Raw genomic sequence first — 22,341 nt, forward strand, 5'->3', positions numbered from 1 at the left:
ACTCAGTTCTATGTTAAATTTTCCCTAGCAACTGATGTGTCTCACCAGTTTATAAATGTCGTACAGTATTTATACACAAAAAGAAAATACCGACCTAGGGAAATAGAGTGGGCAGTGGCACACCTCCAGACTGCTTCAACAATAGCTCCTCACATTTCACCCCCTCCTTTGTAGTTTCCAAATTTTCCACCTTGAGAAAGTCAATTATGGTCATGATTAGGTTCTACTGTTGTTTTTAACGGATTATTTTAGGTAAGTGGCCAAAGCAACTTTAACACAAGACTAGCTAAACTAAAATCTGGACTAGCTAATGAAAATTAATTGTACAGAATTAATTTCACAAAGAAAAAGGGGAATTTGAAGAGCCGGTGTAGAGATAACCGTAATGGCCTGAATATGTGACATGATGATCTAAATGAAATAAGCGATGAATAGAACTTGAGATATCTGACATGCTAGTAGTGAGGCCACACTTCTAGAAGAAAACACGGAAAAGCAATAAGAAAGGACCACATATCAATAATACATCTATTTGAACCAACTCAAATGTAAATATGATTTGACTCTTAAGTTGTCTTTCCTTGTATTCTGACTTTGCAGCATTGCTGTTATGATAGCACGTACATGTGAGTCCAGTTTTCTTGACAAAAGAGCAAAACTAACCATGTCATTTGGGGTATAAGCAAAAACCTCAAGATTGGAGTTGGTACTTTAAAGAAATTTTAAAACTGGAGCAGGCAAATAACTACAGAGGCTAAGCAGCTTAGAAATTAAATAGGAATGGAGGTCCTTGTCCTTCAGAAAATAGCTAGCATCTTCAAGAAACTTTTATTAATCTTAGAAACAAAGTACACACATGTATCTTAGATAGGAAACTTTTTAAAGTGAAATTTTGTTTTGTTTTTAAAGATTTTATTTATTTGAGAGAGAGCGCGTGCGTGCACGAACACAAGTCGGGGGGTGGGCTACGGGCAGAGGGAGAGGGAGAAGCAGACTCCCTGCTGAGCAGGGAGCCTGACTCGAGGCTCCATTCCAGGACCCTGAGATCATGACCTGAGCCGAAGGCAGACGCTTAACGACTGAGCCACCCAGGCGCCCCGAAATTTTGTTTTAAGAAACATGCAGCCTCAGAAACATTGACCGTTTTCCAGATACCTAAAACCACTTCAGAAAGTGTGTGTGTGTGTGTGTGCACAGGCGGGATGGGGGGGTGCGGGGGGGATGGATTATAAAAGGTAACATGCCAATTTCTAAATTGAGGATGATTTGAGTAGCAGTAAAAGCTTTTCTTTTAAATTTCAATTGTTTCTAGAAAGTAAAGCAAACAAGAGAACCCATAGTTTTTGAGAGGAAAAAAAAATCAATTTCATGAAAATAATGAGAAAACAGGAGCAGAATCTACCACAAAATGATAGATTGTAACATAAGCAATTTTTTAATTTAGTAGCCTACCAAGCAAAAGCTTCATATAAAGGTTCTTACAAAAAGCTTATGTAAGAGGGGAAAACAGGGGTAGGTAGTACAAATGTAGCATTCTGTGTACACATAAGGAAAGCCTAGGATTCTGGGGATTTCTATTATTCTGCTTGTTCTTTATTACAAAAAAGGAAAAGAAATATTAATTACAGAAGCATCCTGGACTCCCTATATTTCAGTTGTCAGTCTCCTATCTATCATTTAAGCACTATAACTTCATTCTTTTCCCCAGTGTAACTCCCTGGAGAGGACAAATGCAGTGAACCATGCTTCTCCAAATCAGCACTTGGGTACACTAGCATAAAATGTGTATTTCTGAAGATTTAAAAATGTTCAGATCACCTGAAGCCACAGCTTCTCAATGATGCTGTAGGGAGGTCTATTATCATACCAAAATTATCTTTGTGCCCCTCCCCCCAAATGGCTACTTAGAGTCCTCCAAAATGGCAACCAAAAAAAGTGGTGAGAGGTCCTTTCCCCCATGCTCTTTCATCAAAGTAGTTCCATTCTTAGGCAGTCTTCTAGAACTTTCCATCTCTCTCCCCACTGGATTCCCTCTGCATTCAAGTGTGTACTTGCTATCCTTAAGAGTAGATAACAAAGTCATGAGAAGATGCTACTAAGGTGTTAAAGCAAAGGGTTGCTTTTCCCTAGTATTACAATCAATCTTGTCTTTCTGCCTGCCTGTCTGTTTTACTGTCAGATTCACTAGGTTTCAAACCCACAATGAGGTATTGGGAAAGATATCCACCTTCAAGGATAAAAGCAAAGAGCAGAAGTCCAACAGGGTTTCTAGCTACCATTTTAGCAAGAAAGTTGGGAAACAAGACTAGAGTAACGTAGTAATTTTGTTAAGGAAGCAACTTTATAATAATTGTAATATTTTTGTTAACACTTATAGCTTTTCCATATTATTTCTGCTATTATAAAACAAAACAGTAAACAAAAAAAGCCAATTTTTTTTCATCTTGAAAAATTTTTAATTCTTACCTTTCCTACTTGCCGAATTGTGATTATTCTCCTCTTCATTCCCATTTCAAAGAAGTGGAATTGAGTGTGTTGATTTTTTTTTAAAACCTCTATAATTTGATTTCCTCTATGTTGCTCCATTAAAATTTTTCTGTCCATCAATCTGGATACTTTCTATCAACTTGTCTTCAATCGTTTGTTCTGTTGCTTTTAACCTGCTGTCATCCACCTATCTGTTGAATTCTTATTTTCAGTTACTCTTAATTTTTGGTTCTAAAATTTGACTTTTATATCTTTTCTATTTACCATAGTTATTTTTAAAGTCTTTGTATAATATTTGCACTAGCTGAGTCACCTTTGTTTTGGTGTCTGTTCTTTTTCCTTGTTTCCAATTGGTCCTATTTATTTGCATGCTTCATACTTTTTAATTGGATGTTGGACATTGTCGATGAAAATTTGTAAAGGCTCTGGATAATATCTTCTTCCAAGGAGGGTTGTTTTCTTTTGGTAGGTAGGTAGTATACCAGCTATCACCTTAGTCCCATCCAGGGTTCATTTTAGGCTTTGTTAGGGCTGGTCTAGTTCAACTTTGCCCTTTTCCTAGTGTAGGATCTGTACTCTTAGAGCATGACCATTATTCCTAGGGTTTAGCCTTTCTGAAATCCAGATACCAAGCCTAGGTGTTTACCAAAGCCCATTTAACACCAAGGCTTGAAATTCAATCTCTCTGCTTCCAGCACTGGATGATGAGGAGAGCACCATTCACTCTGTTCGCCTCCCAGCCAGGGGCTGGACCAAGGTGAGACAAAGGAGGTGCTTAGGGCAAGGTACCACCCTGAACATGAACACTTCTTTAAGTTTTACACTCTAGGCACCTCTTGCCTCCTAGTTGTGGCCCTGAGCTCATCAGCTGCAGTTTTCTGCTGAGTTTTTTTTTATTCAATGACTTGAAAGGAATCTGTATAAAGATTTCGGGGAATCCCTTCTCTGTGACCCCTCCTCTCTGGGATTGGTCTCTCAATTTTATGTTGTTTTGGCGGTCCTGAATTTGTTTCCCCAGCTCAGGAAGAATGCCACTTCCCTTTGGGGTTTTATTATTCTGTGGTGCCTCAGGGAACTGGAAAGTGGCCTTAGGGGAAAAGCTGGGGTAAATGGGGTGCCCACCTCCTATGCTTCTCCTTTCTTTCGAAGTTGGTGGCCCCTCAAGTTCTCGGATACATTGGTTGACCTCCAATGCATTCATAAAGTTTGTTCATAATTTATACCACCAAATTCATCTATTCACTGGTTGACTTAACATGACCTGCTTAGTCTTGACTCTCGTCTTTTGTTTATGCTGTTCTTCTGTCTCGGACTCTCTTCCTTCACCACCAAGACCAAGCCATCCCTCCCGCTCCACCTGAATCTCATTTCCTCAAACCGCACATGCAATTATCAAAGACGCTGTTTTTGAAGAATTTTTACTGATAGGACACATTTAATGATGTTAATGGGAAAGTGTAAAGTTCCTAATCCTATTTAATAAAACCTAATTTTACTTTAAATCTATATATTAATTTATTGGAAAGAAATTAGAAGAAAATTAAGAAAAAATATTAATGGTTATTTCTAGGTGATGGGATTATATATTTTTCAAAAGGTTTCCCATATTTGAAATTGATAAAAATGTGATTGGTTATTTCCAGGTGATGAGATTATGTACTATTTTAATTTTCTTTCAAGGCTCTCCATATTCTTTACAGTAAAGTACAATGCTACTTATGTAACAAAGATACTCTTTTAAGTAATAATTATCAGTAAAACATTTATGCAATCACTCTCATGAGCATTCATGAGATCTTCACATCCTACAATCACTGCTGCGCAAGGTGGAATACTTAATACTACTGAATTGGACATTTAAAAATGGTTAAGATGGTAAATTGTGTGTTTCTTACCATAATAAAAAAGAAAAAGCATCAGGAATCATAGTAGACACCACACACACACACACATACACCCAAAGAAAAAGAAAAAGAAAGGAAAAGTGAATCATCCAGGTGTAGAGCGGAAATGAAAATGAGTTTAATTGTCAGACTGGTCAATTTATAGAACACAACAGTTTTATCAAATTGTTTTCATAGTATGCTAATACTGTATACATAGTTTGATAAATCTACATTCACATTTTAGATATTTGGTACTTGTATAACCTGGCTTTGATTGTCCTTTTCAAATACTTTAAAATGATTAGGAAAATACTGTAGGAAAATTCTAAAATGGTTTTTCCAAAAGGGTTTGAACATTTTTGTTTTCAGGCCACTTTTCATGGACCACATGAAGTATGTGTCTTGACTCACACGCTTGCACACTCCATGTTAGCTAATGCAGGATGATTCCTTATGAGGACAGGACTCACCTTTCCTCATTAATACTTAGACTGACTTTATTCACCATCTGTATTGTCTTAAGTTCCATATTTATAATCACCGATATCTGAAGGTAAGTTAAAACTACTTATGTTCAGATAGGTGTAGATACTGCCTAAATGGCCTTTTAGCCATTCTTTTAATTGAATGATCATACAAATCATGAAAAATCTCGAAAAGTCATCATAAATGCCAATGTTATATGTTTTATTTTTTAATCAAGTAGTTTTTTAAACCTCAAAATATCCATAATTGACAGGATAAGACACTAGGCATGAAATGAGAATATAAAATCCATGGTCTGCAGAAAGGCAAACAGTACTCTAGTCCACCCAGATGACTGTACATGAGTGAAATGCCATTCGGAACATCTACTCCTTTTTTGTCCTTTAAAAACATATAGTTCAAGTGTTTTTTATTTTCACTTGTAAACAACATGAGCCAAAATGGACAATGAGGTAATCTAATTACTACACAGGATAATTTAAAAACACTAGATAAAACACCATATTAAAGACATACAGAAATCAGTGTTCACTTTGGTCTCTAGTATGGTTAGAGTTGTTAATACCAAAAAGCAACACGTACTAATTAAAGCCAGCTTGGTGGTGGGTGCCAGTGGTTGACAGATACTAAGTAATTCAAGAGGTAGTCAACACCAACATTTTCAAGCTGGTAACACAAGTGTTAAGCCACAGATGTATTAAATATTGTAATAGTTTCTCACGGTACAGTACTTTACCATAACTTCGCAGCTTTGTTCCACACATAAAATTTAAGAACGATTCACAGGTCCACCTCTCACTCTAACTGAACAACTATGACACAGATCACACAACCACCACATCTTAAAGAGGCTGCTGACAGCCATGTAAGACAGAACTTGATGCTCTTCACGAGTTGTTCTTTTCTAAAACAAATCTCATTAAGACATCTAGAAAATTAAAGTTAGTGCAGCTGCACTTGTACACACTTTCCCAAATTTTATAACCAAAGGGGAAACACACATATATATTTTATGATAAACATTTCTTAGAGAAAACAGATAAATTAATTTAAATTAACTTTAAGACTTAATGAGATTTCCCATGTCCTGTATAATTCATCTTACAGTGAATGTTACAAAGTCTATTAACACTTATGGGCTTCTATTCACAAACTAAATACAACTAGCAGTAATTTGGGGCCACTCTGGTGCAAAATAAAACTGGGCCAGAATATTTTAAAAATTGGCATTAAAAGATCCTATGTTTATAGATGGATCGATGTTAATAACATGGTGTTTCTTGATCTTTTTCCCTACATTGCATGCCAAACTTCCAAGTTATAAGCAGGTAAAAATCTTTTAAAATGTTTCAGTTGTAAAAAATACATCCAAAGTCTTCTAGTAAAGACTGGAAATGCAATTATTCATATAGGTATAAAAAGGTTTCTACTATAATCTGCCATGTAGTAATAAATAGCTCCCAGGGCTAAGAGACTGGTAGCGCATCTTTCTTAGGAATTACATTTGTGTTGACATGGGGGTGAGATCAAGGGGCAACTAATTTACATCCTGCCCAACCCATTAGTAATGCCTGTAAACTGATGCTTCACACAGACCCTTCTCCTCAGTAGCTAGAAATGGCATTGCACGTTTACTCTATGTTCACTCCTTGGCAAGCCAGCGCTAGTTAGTTATGTGCCTACGGCAATAATGCTGAACTATGCTTGGCCTCCGGGCAGCACAGACACAAAAATGGAGATTGGCATCCTTTATACTTTTGCCCAGCATAAATACACTCATACACCAACCTCTTCTCCTGCTACCCCTTCCTGCCCTTGACCTCTGGGCAAAGCAGCTATTTCCAAGATCGCCTCTGTGTTTTGCTTTGCGTAAGTGGAAGGGTGCCCATAAGTCTTTAAATTAAATACATGATAACTTTAAAGAAATGCTTGGAGACTTTGCTAACTAAGTGAGATGCATCATTATTCACAAGTGTTTGTTAGAAACATATAGTTGTGAATTGCTATCTATAATATAGATTAAAAGGTTCTGTACCAGAGAATTATCAGCCACTGTAAGGCTGGAGCAGCATAAAGGTGTGCTATGCATCAACTATGAGGTAGCCTTTTGCTGTAAACAGAATATTTCACCCATGTAAATGGACATGTGCTCACATCAGTGATATTCACATATGCAAGGAGTTTGGGAATTTTGCTTTAGCGTACTTTTCACGGGAAATAAAAATAGGAAAACTGATATCTGATATTTGGAAACTTTGATCAAACTCAGAGGTAGTTATGACTAACATCAGTACATAATACTCATATAAAGGTCTAAGTTATTTGGTTTGTTTTGAGTAAGCAGGACTGTAGACTATTCTGTAAAGAAACAACAACAACATTATATGGTATGTTCCCTGAGCAAAGTTCTTTGTCCTGAGTATGTTATGTAATAGTGATAATATTTTTATATAAAAAATAAACCCAGCTTTTAATCATAAGATAGGTTTGGTATGTGCTCTTAGTTCAGTCTGGTAAGATGCTTAAAATGATTTTAAATTGCACCCATAAGGTCCAGTTATAAAATGCTTTTCTTTTTTTACCATGATCTTAGCTCTGAACTTTTTATATGTAAACAGTGAATGTCCAATTCTCAAGTCCATAATTTCCTATGTCTATAAGGTCAAGGAACTTTGGTTTGAATTTTCAAAGTGACTTATTACGTTTTGCATTTTTACTGTTAACCTGCTTATTTTGCCTGCTAAAAATTAAGCAATGCCACTTTGATTTGTCTACATAATTTAAATAAGCTTACAATCCTCACATAAGGCAAGGAAGTACTTCTCTACAGCTATATATCACATTCAATATCGTCAAAGGTAAGCTTTGCATCACAGCACGCGGATATTTCAGAATACACCATGGAGAGTCTCACAAACACTGTCCCGGAATTCAAGCTGAGCGGTAAAGGACTGGCGGCCCAGCCTGAAGCATTTCCTCCTGATGTGGGCTTTGCTCAAACAGCAGGAACTGTCTAATACCCCCCAAGGCAGGACAAGTTGGGGAGGGAGCAGAAGCTGCCCAGCAGAATAGGTCTCATTTGACTCATGCTCTTCTCTTCTTTTGATTATCTGAGCTTACACCAACAGGCTCATACGAAACATTGCTTATTGCCAATGTTAAGCATTATAACTAATTGGTACCTTCTTGGAGATGTTTCAGAAATTACCCATAACATCTAGAAACCAGAAAGACACCAATTTTTTAAATGACTGAAACCTAAAGGGACCAATATGAGGACGGGTCCCAGGTTTACTCACATAACTGAGGACCAACCTGAAAAGCATCTCTATCCCCATTACTGAATGTCCGTCCTGAATCCACCATGTCGGTTACTTCAGCATGAGTAATGAAGGGAACCTCCGTCAAATTAATCTTAATGTATGAAATTCCTGTCGCTCTCTGGTGGGAGAGGCTGGGCACCTCCGCCCCAGGCCCATCACTCCAGCTGCCTGCCACCACTGCCACCAAACGCTGCACTTTTCAATATCCTTCACAGGGCAAACGTATTGGGCGATTATGAACATGCACTTAATTTTCATTCTCAACCCCAGTATTTTATTCTTACCTGTGCTGTTCTGTTTTAGAAACAAGTCAGATAACTCTCTAGCGGGGAAAAGAAAACAGCCACCAAAAAAATACACCAAATGACTGGAGCTTTCCTCCAAAGTCTTCAGTAGCAAACACGGAGGGCCCCTGCTCGAAGGGATGGTTTGGACTGACTTCGTCAAGGGAAGCTGCGGTTGCCACAATCCCTTCAAAGCTTCACAACATGTAAAAGATTATAATGAGCTGGTATCAAAATACCACTGAAAACAATCAAGTCACTACATTTATACATTGCCCTCCCCCTTCACTTTTCTGAATAGGCATCTAATTTACAATCAAAACTTATGAATTAAAAACATGGAAATATCGGCACAGAAATTACACATTCATTGTCTCTTCTGGAGTTATGTATCCCAGATTCAAAAAAGCTTATAGCAGTCAGAGGCATGTGGAGTTAAGGTACTGCCTTCAAAGGGGGTTGGGATAAGGGGGAAACACTCTACAGATAGCAAGAAAAAGAGGCAATCCCAAACTTGGGAGAACTGATGACTTAAAACCTTTAGTACCATATGATTGGCAGCTCTGAGATCTGAAGTAGCCTTTGGTTCACACAAAAGGTAACAGTCACGTTTTTATTTTTATGTAATATAAAGGGAGTGGTATTTCAAGAAAAAAAAAAGACTCCAGGGGTTATCTTTGAAACCATCTAAAATGCGTCCTATGGGTTTTCAATTCTTGGGGACGTCCAATTCCGTGAGGGAGGGTGTGTGCTTGCATCTATAGACACACACACAGAAAGACAAATCCGCGTTAGAGATGTGTCTACATTCCTATATCGACTCCGCCGACACACACACAGACTCAGGCTCTCTCCCTCTCACACGTGCACGTACAGATACACATAGTATTTCATTCTCTGAATAACATAAAACATGACACCCTGCTCAAATGTAATTTGCTTAGAGTGATTTGTCTGTTTAAAAAAAATTCACAGTTCCTCAACAGTAGTTAAAAATCCCCAGTCAGCTGCTGCTGTGAAATACTGCTCCCCTGTACTTGCATGAGGTAGACTTCCCAACCGGGGAAAGAAAACGATACATTAGGAAGAAGCGTTATGTCTTTTTCCTTTTTTGAACAGAAGGCCCCTTTTTGCTTGGTTCTTCCGGCGCCGCGGAGGACTTCGCCGAGGAAGCTTCTTGAGATGACCTGCCTGGCCATTCTGAGATCTCGAACCTCGCCTCCTGAGGAAACGGCGGTGACGTGCAGCCATGCCCTCCGCCCAGCTCTCGAGGAAAAGCCGAAGTGCATGGCGGGGCTTCCGCTTCCTGTCTTCCCTGAGAACTGGCGGGCGGCTGCGCCACAGTCTTGTGTGGGCAGTTTGCCACCATGTGCGCGATGCTCTGACAGTAATGGCACTTCTTTGGCTGAGGAGGTAGACTACATTCCTTAGCATGATGATCAAGTCCACCACAATTGTAGCATCTGCAACAAGAATAATGGAAACGTCTCAGAAGCGGGGGGCATGTGTCATAAAATGCGTTCTAAATAAAAAATATATATACAAACTGCCAATGAGATCAGCCTATTTTAATGTGTCTTCTTAAGTATGTAATGCTATTTTTTTTTAAGATTTTATTCATTTATTTGTCAGAGAGAGAGAGCGAGCACAAGCAGGGGGAGCGGCAGGCAGAGGGAGAAGCAGGCTCCCCACAGAGGAGAGAGCGCGATGCGGGACTCGATTCCGGGACCCAGGGATCAGGAGCTGAGCGGAAGGCAGACGCTGAACCGACTGAGCCACCCAGGGGCCCCTGTAATGCTATTTTTAATCAAAGTTGCTTCTAAGCCCATCTTCACCAAAATACTCTAACAAAGTGATAAAGCTAGTTGTGCTAAACACAACAGTAAATGAAAAACAAGAGTACTAAAACACGAAACACTAATCACTTCCATATAGAAATGATTTTTTTCAGACTTGACAGGTTCTTTTAAGAGAACAGTGTAGTCCACTAGAGGGCAGCCGGTGTCCAACAAAAAACAACCAGCTAGCTTTAAAAAAAAGTCAGTTAAAAAATAAAGCTGTTGACACATAGTAGGCACTGGCAATGCACTCCGCAATTGAGAAAATTATAGACCAAATAAAATTTCATTTCTTTAACATCTCTTTGCATGTTAATTATGTTGACTGTGGAAACCAGCTGAACTGGAAAAATTTTTTTCCTTTGTACAAATTAAGTAATGAAGTGAAATTTGATATATAAGAAGTCAAATGTCTACGGTGAGTGATATCTGGCAAATTACCAAGTAATTTTCGAGCAATACAGTAAGTATCTGAATCAGAATAAACTATAAAAGAAAGTTTCTAAATACTTCGATTGGGTTAATAAAGGCAGCATCAAGTTCAATGGTGGGAAGAATTTACTTTCTTTTCCCTCTGTAAGAAATTAGTTTTCCTTTCGGGTAAATTCTTCTAAATTGAAATAAACATAAATCTACCTTTAATATTTGAATACACACTGAGGGCTGGCTTTGTATGAGATGTCTGAAAATCTGACTTAGTTTCTAAAAGCTGAACAAGTAAATTATTTGGGAGATATATTTGCTCAATTTCAGTCATTTTCTTTGAAAATTTTACATTCAAAACAAGTGGAGAAAATAATATTGTATATACTTACACAGGTTTTTAATCTACTTGTTGAGTATAGAATTTGCTTGTTTTGTCTCCAAATGAAATGTTTTAAGAGCTATTTTTTAAAATACATTTATGACTCCATAATTCTTAATATGAAACTCAGATAATAGGTCATAACATTTTTTAAAAAGATAGCAAATAAGTGGTAACAGTGAGCATCAACTTAAGACTATAATGACAAAAATAATTATAATTAATTACATTTGTGTGTGTGTGTGAAAGAGGGAGAGAGAACAGCAAGCTTAACAACTTATACTACCATATATTTCAAAGACAAACGACTAAGCTACTACTAACTTACTGAGCAGTGTATGTAGGATAATTAGTATTCTATTTTCTGGGTCAAGGTATGAAGAGTGTTTTGTTGTTGTGTTTTGTTTAGTTTTGTTTTTCCTGGCAGAAACTAGGGTAACTATGGCCTATTTCTACAGTTACCAATATTACCTCATAGATTTTAGAATTAAATGGATTCACAAAATGGGCTTTTATTCTTTGCAATAATTAACAAGTATTTATCCCAGGGAAAAGGAATGTATCGTATTTTCAAAAATTTAAGGGAAGAACGAAGAAACCACTTTTTCTGATTATCGTGCAATTACATACCTTAATATAATAAATTAATGAAATAATATTACAATCCAGATTCAATACTGTTTCAGCCATGTGTTCTAAGAGATAATGCAAAATTAAAGAATACAAATTACCAACAAATGATTGAAATTCAGGTCCCCCAAATAACACACTCAAAAATGGCATCTTTGAAAAAAATAACCATATTACTTATGATAATGTTTTCCCATAGTTCTCTTCTACAATGGATTAAGTGAATTCTTAAATTAAAATTTGCACATCTATAAAATATCTCCTTTTGAATTAAATTCACTTCCTTGAGGATAACATCCACTCAGGAGCTCATTGTCAAAGAGGAGAAAATAGGTTAAAGCCTACAGTAATAGAACAAGCTCTCCTGCGGACACATCAATTTCATCCGTCACTGTGGTATGCGCTGTGTTATCCAATTCAGGGATCCATTTTGCCCACTCATTTACCAAGGGCCTCATGTCAGGATTCCACTTTTACAAATGGGATCTTCCATCATATTCTGTATGTGTACTTACCATTACATTTGGGTTTTAAACGTTATTTTTAAGGATACTGTATAATATTTTGTTTCCTTGCATTTTGATCTACTCCTTTAATTCACTCTCCTAGCTTTTCAGATATGTGCTATCATTAGGCCAGACTGTCTTCCACACTGAAAAGATTTGCATTCAGTGGATATGTGCTTAGTCTTAAAAGGGGAGGAGTGGTATTTATTCTCCTCTTCTATTTAATCATTCAGTGTCAATCACGCTTACTAAGAGTGCAGATCACACCCCATTATGAAACCCTGTCCTTCCCCAGGGACTGACACCAAAATGGAAATGCTCAGCTACCTTTCAGCCCACAAATGATACCACACCACACACTCCGTACAAGCTCTATGTGGTACTTGTCTCCTTTGTTCAGTGTCCACACCTCTCCCAATCAGCTAGCTTTTGTTAGTTTGAATGAATTTTACATTTGATGTGAGCATAAAAATGGCATGTGTGCCCTTGTATACTTACATGCTTAAGAAATATAAGGACCCAGACTCACAGGCAAAAGACTACACATGAAAAAAACTATAATCATACTTCATTATACATTCCTATAGCCAACCATAAAAAGTAAAATCGTTCATGATAAGTATTTTATAAAATGATGAACCAATGGCACAAAGGATATTTTCTTACCTATTAAAGTAAAAAAAAAATGTTCAGATTAGTCTCAGAACTTTATCAAGTTCTTTGTAAGATTATACTTTAAATCTAATGAATTAGCACATTCTACAGATAATTAATTAAGATGCTTTTGAAGATGGAAAATAAGAATTAAATTGGAACCAATTTTTTAAAAGATTATCAAAATAAGATGAACATTTTTAAATGAAACGAGAATGCCAATGATAGATATAGTAGGATAGAAGCACCTAAAATGGCAAAATAAATAAAAGCAAATCCTAAATTTAGGGCTTTAGAACTATGTAATTATGTAATGAAATAAGTAATTAGGGGGTCTTAATAAACTAAGCCCAAACAACATTAGTTAAATTAATCAAACATATACAAAGTTCTGAGGATTCCAAAACAAAAAGGAAAATTCTCATTCTGAAATCAGATTTTAGATCTGCTAAGACCCTTCGAAAAATTTTCATTTTGAAGTCCAAGTCGCAGAATAACTAAATTATATTTTCAAATGATAGTAGTAACAATGGTTAGAACTGAGCTCAGTTGAAAACCACTAGATTAGAATATGGACGTTAATTTTTTAATGATACCTCAGTGATTTAGATGAATGAATTAATCAATTGTATGTTCCACCTAGATCCCAAAAGTGGTAATAAGTTGGGGAGAGGGGTGATACTTCATGGAAAGCCAGCTTTGCCTATCTAAAAGTGTAATGGAAAAAATAGAAGTTAAGCACTTCTAAGCATTTGAAAGTGTTAACTTTGTAAGAATTTATATGGAAAATTAAATCTACATTCTGGGGAGGTTGAAGGCGCATTAAGGATAAGTGTACAGAGATCTGTAAGCTTCTCAAGAGCAAATACTGAGACAACAGTGAGTCAAATAGTATCAAGTATCAAAGTATGTAGTACCTAGAAAATAGGAAAAAGAAGTGCAAGCTATATGGGCAGGAAGAAGGGGTGAAAACAGAAAAGAAGACATAAAAATCCATGGAAAAGAAAGGTGTGAAAAACAATCAAGTTTCCAAATGGGAGAACAGAAAAGTCAAAGATTGGAAAGAATTCCAGAAACCAATTTGGAGAAAGGATAACTGACTCTTTGAAGAGATTGTTTATTAATCCTGATACAGTCCAACTAAAATCCAGAAATGATACTGACATTCAAGTCTATAGTTTTTTATTTTATTTTTAAAGATTTATTTATTTTAGAAAGAGAGTGTGAGTAGGGAGAGGGGCAGAGGAAGAGGGAGAGAGAATCCTCAAGCAGTCTCCCTGCAAGGGGGGCTCAATCTCATAACCCTGAGATCATCACCTGAGCCAAAACCAAGAATCAGATGCTTAACTGACTGAGTCACCCAGGAGCCCCAGTATAGTTTTCGATTTTAATATGACTGACGCTGGTTATCTAATCCAATCGTCTGCCAATCAATCCAACACCTGGGAGTGTCAGATGCCAGTGTGGGCATGGAAGGGAGGTGGATGGCAGAAATGCCGTCAAAGAACCCCAAGAGAGCGAAAGAAAAGGAACAGATCCAGAGTAGCTTTTGATGAGAGCAATCTCCCACCCTGTACCTCCTGAGGGTCATAGATTCTTCCAGAAGGCCCCATTTTGTTTTGATAGTGCCCACACATTCTAAATTTACACCTGGGTATAGTTTATTCACTTCACAGGATCTGCTCCAACATACCAAGAGGAGAGTTAGAAAACTTGGATGAATCACAGAGTTGGAAAAGCCTTTTTATAGTGCACACATTGTCAGATCTCTATCAAAGCAACCTATTCTTTATATGGATCTGTTTCCTGTATTTCATTCTTCTTAAATCGACTCTTAAGACTGTAAGCGAATTCAGCAATAAAATATTTTAGTAAGGTTAATTTTTATATATTTTTCTTAAGTACACTGGTAAAAACATTGAGTTTTTAAAAATACTGGCTAGTAGTGATTTATGATTTTAAAAATGTTTCTTATGGAACAAATACATATTTAACACCAAAAAAAAGTATTTGTATCTTTTGAAATACAGAAGCCAGTATCTCCCTAAATTACCTTAATTCCTGTGAAAAATAAAATGAGCTATACAGAGTAGGGCTGAACATGCTGTTAACAGATTTAAAATAATAATAGAAATAATAAGAGGTTTAATTCATAAAAAGCTTATGATGTTCCAGACACCGTGCAGAAAATTTAATCCTCCCCCAAGCCCTACGAAGTAGGTACTACAACATCTCCTTTGTGTTGATGAAAAAACTAAAACTTGAGTTTACAAAGAAGGAAATTTTAATTGAAAATAAATTTTCTTTGCATTTTCATTATATGAAAATGATGTAAATTTTATTACATGTAAGTCTAAAAAATTGAGTCCTGAATTTAAAACAGCAACACACACACACACACACACACACACACACACAGATTTGAAATAGATTATTTCCCGAGATTTGGCTTACTGCTCTATCACTATGATAGGGGGATATGAGTGTCTCTCATTGAATGATCCCATTTATACAATGAAGGTTGGAACTAATTTAGTCCAGAGTTTTCAATGCCAATGCCCAGTTTTATTTCTACTCCTCTTGTACTTCATAGGTTGAAAATTTTTGTCTAAAAAATTAGTAAATAACTTTTCCATTTTCCTTAATCATATATGTTTAAAGACTGTAAGTCAGAACTTCAGGATGACATGTTATATTCAGAGCTATCAAACCAACTCAATAAAATTGCAGCCAAAATAAAGAACCCTGACATTTTAGTTAGCCCATGAAGTTGTATTATGATGTGAATGATTTATTTAGGCCTTGAAATAAATACTACAATGAGATTCTACTGGTTGGAGTGAATGTAAACTGAGACAGCCTCTTTTGGAGGGCAATTTGACAGCGTTATTTCAAAATATTAATGTACATACCCTCTCACCCAATAACGCCAACTCTAAAAATTTGCCTATAGAAATATTTTACTATATTAGAAATGTATTCTAATATAGTGTTGTCCGTATTGGTAAAAAATAGAAAAATTAAATGATAATAGTAATACTAACAATAACAATAAATGCTTATAATCAAAACCAGTATAATCAAAAAAAGCATTAACCAAAATGCTTAAAATCAAAATCAAAAATGCTTGTAATAATAAATGCTTATAATCAAAACTAAAGTTGAAGCTCTTTACCACTGAGCTACAAACATGTAAAAATGGAAAGGAAATTAGAGACCACATATATTGAGAAACACTGCAGATATTAAAAGAAATGAAGTAAAAGAATATTTTTTTAAATGAGGTAGATCTGTATGTATTCAAATGGAAAGATCTCCAAGACAAATTTAGCAAAAAAAAAAAAAAAAAAAAAAAACACAGGAAACACATAAATTAGTATAATATTACTTATGTTTCAAAAACACTATATGGTTATAGGTAATTGTATGCATTTTTTCAAATGCATGGAAAAAACACTGGAAGGATAAACAGTAAATTCACAGGGGTTACATCTGAGGAGAGAGATGTAATATGAAGGAGGACTTTCATGCTTACTCCATAATTTTCGTATAGTTCTTTTTTATTATTTATTCATTTTTTATTTTTTAGAGAGAAAGGGAGTGTGAGTGGTGGGGAGGGGCAGAGGGAGAGAGAATCTTAAACAGGCTCCATGCCCAGTGGGGAGCCTGACCTGGGGCTGGATCTCACAACCCTGAGATCATGACGTGAGCCCATAGCAAAAGTCTGATGCTTAACTGACTGAGCCACCCACGTGCCCCGAGTTTCTTTTTTCTTTCTTTATTTTTAAGACTTTATTTATTTGACAGAGAGAGACCCAGTGAGAGCAGGAACACAAGCAGGGGGAGTGGGAGAGGGAGAAGCAGGCTTCCCGCTGAGCAGGGAGCCCCATGCGAGGCTCGATCCCAGGACCCTGGGATCATGACGTGAGCCCAAAGCAGACACTTAACGACTGAGACACCCAGGTGCATCCCCGAGTTTTTTTAAATAACAAGAAAGAATTTATATGTTGTTTGTGTAATTAGAAAAAGAGCAATTATATAGCTCCATAGCTCCACCTCCATTTTGTAATTCCACCATTATTATTGTTCGTCACTGGACAGTGAACGTGTATACCAGCAGTTCTAGAATCATCTTGGAAGCTTTTAAAAAAATACTTACCACACCTAGATGCTACTCCACACCGATTAAATTAGAATCTCTGAGGTTGGAGTTCCAGGCCTCAATACTTTTTGAAAGCTTCCCAGGTGAGAGTGAGCCACTTCTCGAGAACTGCAGCTGTATGCAAACCCGAGTTAGCACTGACAACCTTACCAAGAGATCACGCATAATCCCAGCCATAAGGAATGTGGTTTAAAACAGAATAAATCTCTCCAAACCCTGTTTCAACATGTCATTGATGCCTCAGAAAGGAGGAAGGAAGGAAAGGAAGGAAGAAAAAAGTGTGTGTGTATCTTATTTCCTTACTGGGAATGAACAAGGATTCCCTAAAATTTCAGGCTGTGAGAGCATCACCTTTTACCATCACTGATCCTTGCTAATTGCGGAAGCAAACCAGTGCAAAAAACTACTGAGTTTAGCTTTAGGCATAGTTTCTCTGCTTCTGAGACCATCATTCAATTCTGAGTTCATCAATCAAGGATGGGTTCAATGTGCAGGAACCCATGTCATCAAAATGGGTGATAATTTACAGCTCTTAATCAATTGCTACTTTCTCTTAACTTCACCATCATTACCAATTAACATTTATTGATTTCCCATAATAATTCAAGTCTCCATTTTCTGTTGTTTGCATCTAAAATAATCCTCAAAAAGATATAAACTTTAGTATAGATAGACTCCTGCAAACATTTCTAATGACCAAGTTCTGTTGGCTATTACATAAAAATTACTTCCTTATGAATATAAATATAATACCAAGATCTCTGCTTTTTATAAAAATCTATTAGCCATAGCATTTTAAAAAACTCAAATATTTAAACTGCATTTCACCTGAAAGAGTGCTATTGATAAAGTAACTATTTCTCACTCTGTCTTCTGCACTTAGAGAAAAAGAAAGTACAAGATAAATGGTTGAAAGAAACCTGGCTTAGACCATCTTAAGGATAGGTTTTCAATATTTTTTTAAAGCAAAATTTAATCAGTATAATTGCCATTCAGCTCTTTCTGGTGCATAATAAATGGGAGCTGTCTGGAGGGCTCTGTATTGTCTAGTGCTAGTCAGAGTAAGGGTCAGTCTACTGTGGCTTAGAACTAATTCTAAATTCTAAAACTGCTGGCAGTGGAGGGGCGCCTGGCTGGCTCAGTCAGAAGAGCATGTGACTCTTGATCTCGAGGTTGTGAGTTCGAGCCCCAAGTTGGGAGTAGGGATTACAAAAAAGTAGAGTACAAAAAAATAAATAAACTTAAAAAACTGTTGACAGTGGAAATAAATACTTTAGGTCTCCTCCAAACTTCAGTTTTCAGACCATTTAACTAAACTGATCTGGGGTATGCACTGAGTTCAGAGGGTATCTTTTACCTACCAACTATTGTTCTATCCTCTTTTATCCTGTCTATTAGTGAATTCAACTGCTTCTAATACCCATGTAATCATTTTCATAAATTGAAATAAAAAAACACTTAAGAATATCTACTATGTGCAGGGAGAACATTATCTGAGAAATAATATAAAAAGATAATCCATACTAAAGGATATAAGTTTCCAGAATGAAAAGGAGATCAATTTCCCAGGGCAACCGATTAATTAAAAAAAAATCAACATAAGAAATATTTTATATTTCAGAGCACTAGGGATAAGATTACAAAAATTTTTCAGAAAAAGAAAATTATATCAACAGTAATGAACATTCAATGATCTTCAGATGTCTCAAGACTAAAACTGGAAACAAGAAGAAAATCAGGAAGTGCCCTTAGCATTTTGGGGGAAATCATTTCCAACATAGAAAAAAATATATACTGCAAGTACAACTTTGCACTAGATAGTAATGGAATGTAGGTAAATAGCTGAATGGTAAGATTTATATATTTACATATTTTACGTTGTTTAATGTCTTCTGACTGCTTTCTGAACCATCTTATGTTTATTAGTTTTGGGACATTCTCTCTGATAAATGCCATGGTCTGTCATCTGTATCGTAATGCCAGCCAAAAATGCACCAAAGCATCTTGAAAACCAGCTAAAATATAGTAATAGCTCTATTTGCAAACCTTTCATCATCTTATGAAAACAAAACGGTATGATGGAAAATGTGGGGGGCAGGCATGTGATGAATGGCAATGCAGGGTCTCAAGCAAAGCAGGGATGGAACAGATAGCAGGTTTAAAAGAGAAGAGGACACGGAAGGGGAGAGAAATCATTGGAGAAATGGGGACAAAGGGAGCCTTTTTCATGTAAGGGCACTTCAATCAGGTATAATTATAAGCCAGACATTTTGGTATTTCATTCCATTATGGCTAGAAGTACTTGGTGGATTTTGCGGCAATCCCACAGAACAATACTCATTTGTTCAGAGTCTGCTATTTTGTACCATAGCTTGAGAAGGAGCATAATAATGAATTCTAGGTCATAAGTTAAATCTGTATTTGAGATACAAATGGTATCTCTCTTGTAGGTAACAAACAACATTCCAGAGAGGTAATCTGTTCTGGCTAATGGAAAAGTTGAAAAACAAGGAGAAAGATGTACTTAAACACAGATAACTTAATGCTTTCCAATGTCTTAGAAGTAAAAGCAGTTTGTTATGAAATTGGACCCAATCTCACAGGCTGGACATTCTGCCAACACTGCTTTTATGATCCAATACAACTAAGGAGGAGTGTCCAGCTCAGGATGTCTCTCTCTCTCTCATACACACGCACACGCACACACATGCATGCCATAAGCAGTCCTATAGTGGAGGCGTGTAACCATCCAAACTGTGGATTTAAATATATCCTTGTTGGAACCAAGTTCAGTTTATCTACCATATTTGGTCACAGTGACTTTTAGCTAAGAGAGTATTTTTAGGTTAACTCCTGGTCTCAAATACAAAGGAAAGGAAAAACATTCAATATTTAACTAGAAATGGTTAAAATTGGGTGTCTGCTTAGATGGGAGAATCAGATAATAATATGCAACCTGAAAATGTTAGTTCATTTATCTATTATAGCAGTCTTGCTGAAAATTTAAAACCCCCAGGGCTGCTTGCTTTTCACTAGACCATTTCACATTGCCAGCGTCAGAGGTGTGACACTGGTCGTAAATAAGCATTGGTTCAGCCGGAAGAAATACAATTCCACTACTGCTTTTGCGTCAACTTTTATAAATTTTTTTTTCCTTGGTCATCATACGATTTCTTTTTCTGGCTCTGTAAACCAGCCCTATTTTTATGTTATTTTACAAGTCATTCTTAAGTGATACCTTTCTCTTTAGGTGTACACTGAATTTTTTTTTTTAACTATTAAAGCACAAGCAATCTTCAAAGAGTAGTTTCATCATGATTACTTGACGTGTGAAGCAATAATTTGTCATCCAGACAAATGGATGTAAACGTCAAAACAATGCATGAAAGAACTTAAATACACAATAAAAACACCTTAGGTAAATAAACAAAGACTACAGAATAAAAGTGGCTCACATTTTATCACAACTTGCTATTAAAATGGAGAAGGAAGAGACAGCATGTACAGAGGTCAAGAATCAATTTCACTGGCATGACTGACGACCCGCACAGGAGAAGGTTAGATAATAGTTCCAGATTTTTACTGGTTGTTTCCAAGCTGGAAGCAACAAGAGGGCTAGATTAGAAGATTTTAGCCAAGTGAGTCATTATTTAGCCAAATGGGTTATTGAAAGCTTTGACGTTACTATGACTAAGCTACTTTTGGTGCAAGTGTCAATGTTGGTAGTATTTGAGTTTCTATGAAGATAGAGGGTTTAAACACCTTCCAATTGTTGTATTACTAAATTAACACTGAATTACCACTTATTACTGAATTAGTAAGAAGTATGTGTAAACTTTCCATTTTGACAGTGTTTATATGAGCAGCATTAAACATATCTGTAGAGGGCTTGTTCTAGAGCATGTTCCTTGGTACAATCTATCCAAAATATACCCTCAGGATGAATTCATGTGCAGGAGGCAAAAGAAGACCATGCCAAACCATCCCCGTCTCTATGGCTACTCAGGAATCAGGAGTTAAAACTATTCTGCTGAAATCACCAATGAAAGGCTTCTAAGGATCAATAAGTTTGATCTCCTGTTCCAGCACCAGCTAGTGCTGAGGGAAATGATGAAATACAGATAAGAAGTAAATGACCTCTGTCCACTACCCCTCTAGCCCAATTGGTCTTTCTGTCGACTATCTGTTGTCTTTTGCCAAGAATCAGCAGTTGTTCTTAAATTGTTCATCATGTAGGTAGGTAGGTGAAAACTGAATGCAGAAAATTGTGACTGTCTAGATAACCTCCATAAACGGTGATATTATGTCCTCTCTGTATAAGTCTGATCTGGGAAATTAAAGCTTAAGGTATTGTACGGTACTCTTGGCTTCATGGCTACTTCTTTTATTCTCCTCCTTACTGGTTGCAGCTGCTCTTCATGTTATCGAGCTGTTTATATGAATAAAGCCTGATGGTCAAGCTGCTAAGGCATCCCTGCAGATCTTTCCTCTGGTCACTGATCCTGTAAGGAATCTTGTTTCCCTGTTTGAACATTTTAAAGCTGTGACCCTGTGAACACATGGTCACAGTTATAGAAGAAATGGCTGTCAAGCCAAGGATGGAAGTAAAAACTGAAGGTAGGCCTGAGAAGAGCAGACAGGTCCTTGTCAGAGCCAGGATCGTTTACACATGTCCAAATACTCTTAATAAGTGCTAACATTAGGGCTAGATTCTACACATTAACAGATTTGTTTGTGCATACTCTAGAAGCCAAAAAGTGGCTTGTCTTGAAGATAAGCTCTCGAGTATCTGAGCAATGGAATTTTCATCTCCTCTGGTCATCCTTTGAATTTGACTGGTAGAAGTTTATATGAAGAATTTGGTTAATTCCTTTAGTGAGCAAAAGAAACAAAGCCACTGAATAATTTTTCAATGTTTTTCTAACAAAAAAAATCTTGAAAAGTATGGCAGATGTAGTGAAAGGAGGTAAATTTGTTTGCATAATACTTGATCTTTTTACTTTAAAAATGTACATATTTCAGAAAAGTAAAAATTTAAAAATATAACTGCAAATGGCAAAATGCTATTTATTTACACTGAATGTGAAGTTCTCTTTAGAAGGTTTATTTTTATAACTTAATTGAATACAGCACATGTATAGGGAAAAAGCTGTGTTTCAGTGGAAAACTGCATTTGTCTAGATCTCAAGCTCACACTTATGGATTACCTGATTCTGATTTAGGAGAGTAATTTTACGGCTCTTTAAATTGTCAATAACTGATAGCAATGCAAAGTTATAC

The 22,341-nt window shown here is 36.5% G+C and overlaps 1 protein-coding gene across 2 annotated transcripts in view; it reads right to left on the bottom strand.

The window, feature by feature from the left end:
- Positions 1 to 9,559: 9,559 nt before the first annotated feature.
- LIN28B (lin-28 RNA binding posttranscriptional regulator B) overlaps positions 9,560 to 22,341 on the bottom strand; it is a 125,281-nt gene continuing 112,499 nt past the window's right edge. For both annotated transcript variants that reach the window (XM_088024269.1, XM_028104102.1), the window contains exon 4: positions 9,560 to 9,929. In XM_088024269.1, the coding sequence (XP_087880395.1) occupies positions 9,560 to 9,929 (370 nt within the window). The remainder of the gene's footprint in view (positions 9,930 to 22,341) is intronic.

Source organism: Eumetopias jubatus, unplaced genomic scaffold (genome assembly GCF_037043125.1).
Source record: "Eumetopias jubatus isolate StellerSeaLion01/CBP00866 unplaced genomic scaffold, mEumJub1_p1.0 scaffold_6, whole genome shotgun sequence".
NCBI lineage: Eukaryota > Metazoa > Chordata > Mammalia > Carnivora > Otariidae > Eumetopias > Eumetopias jubatus.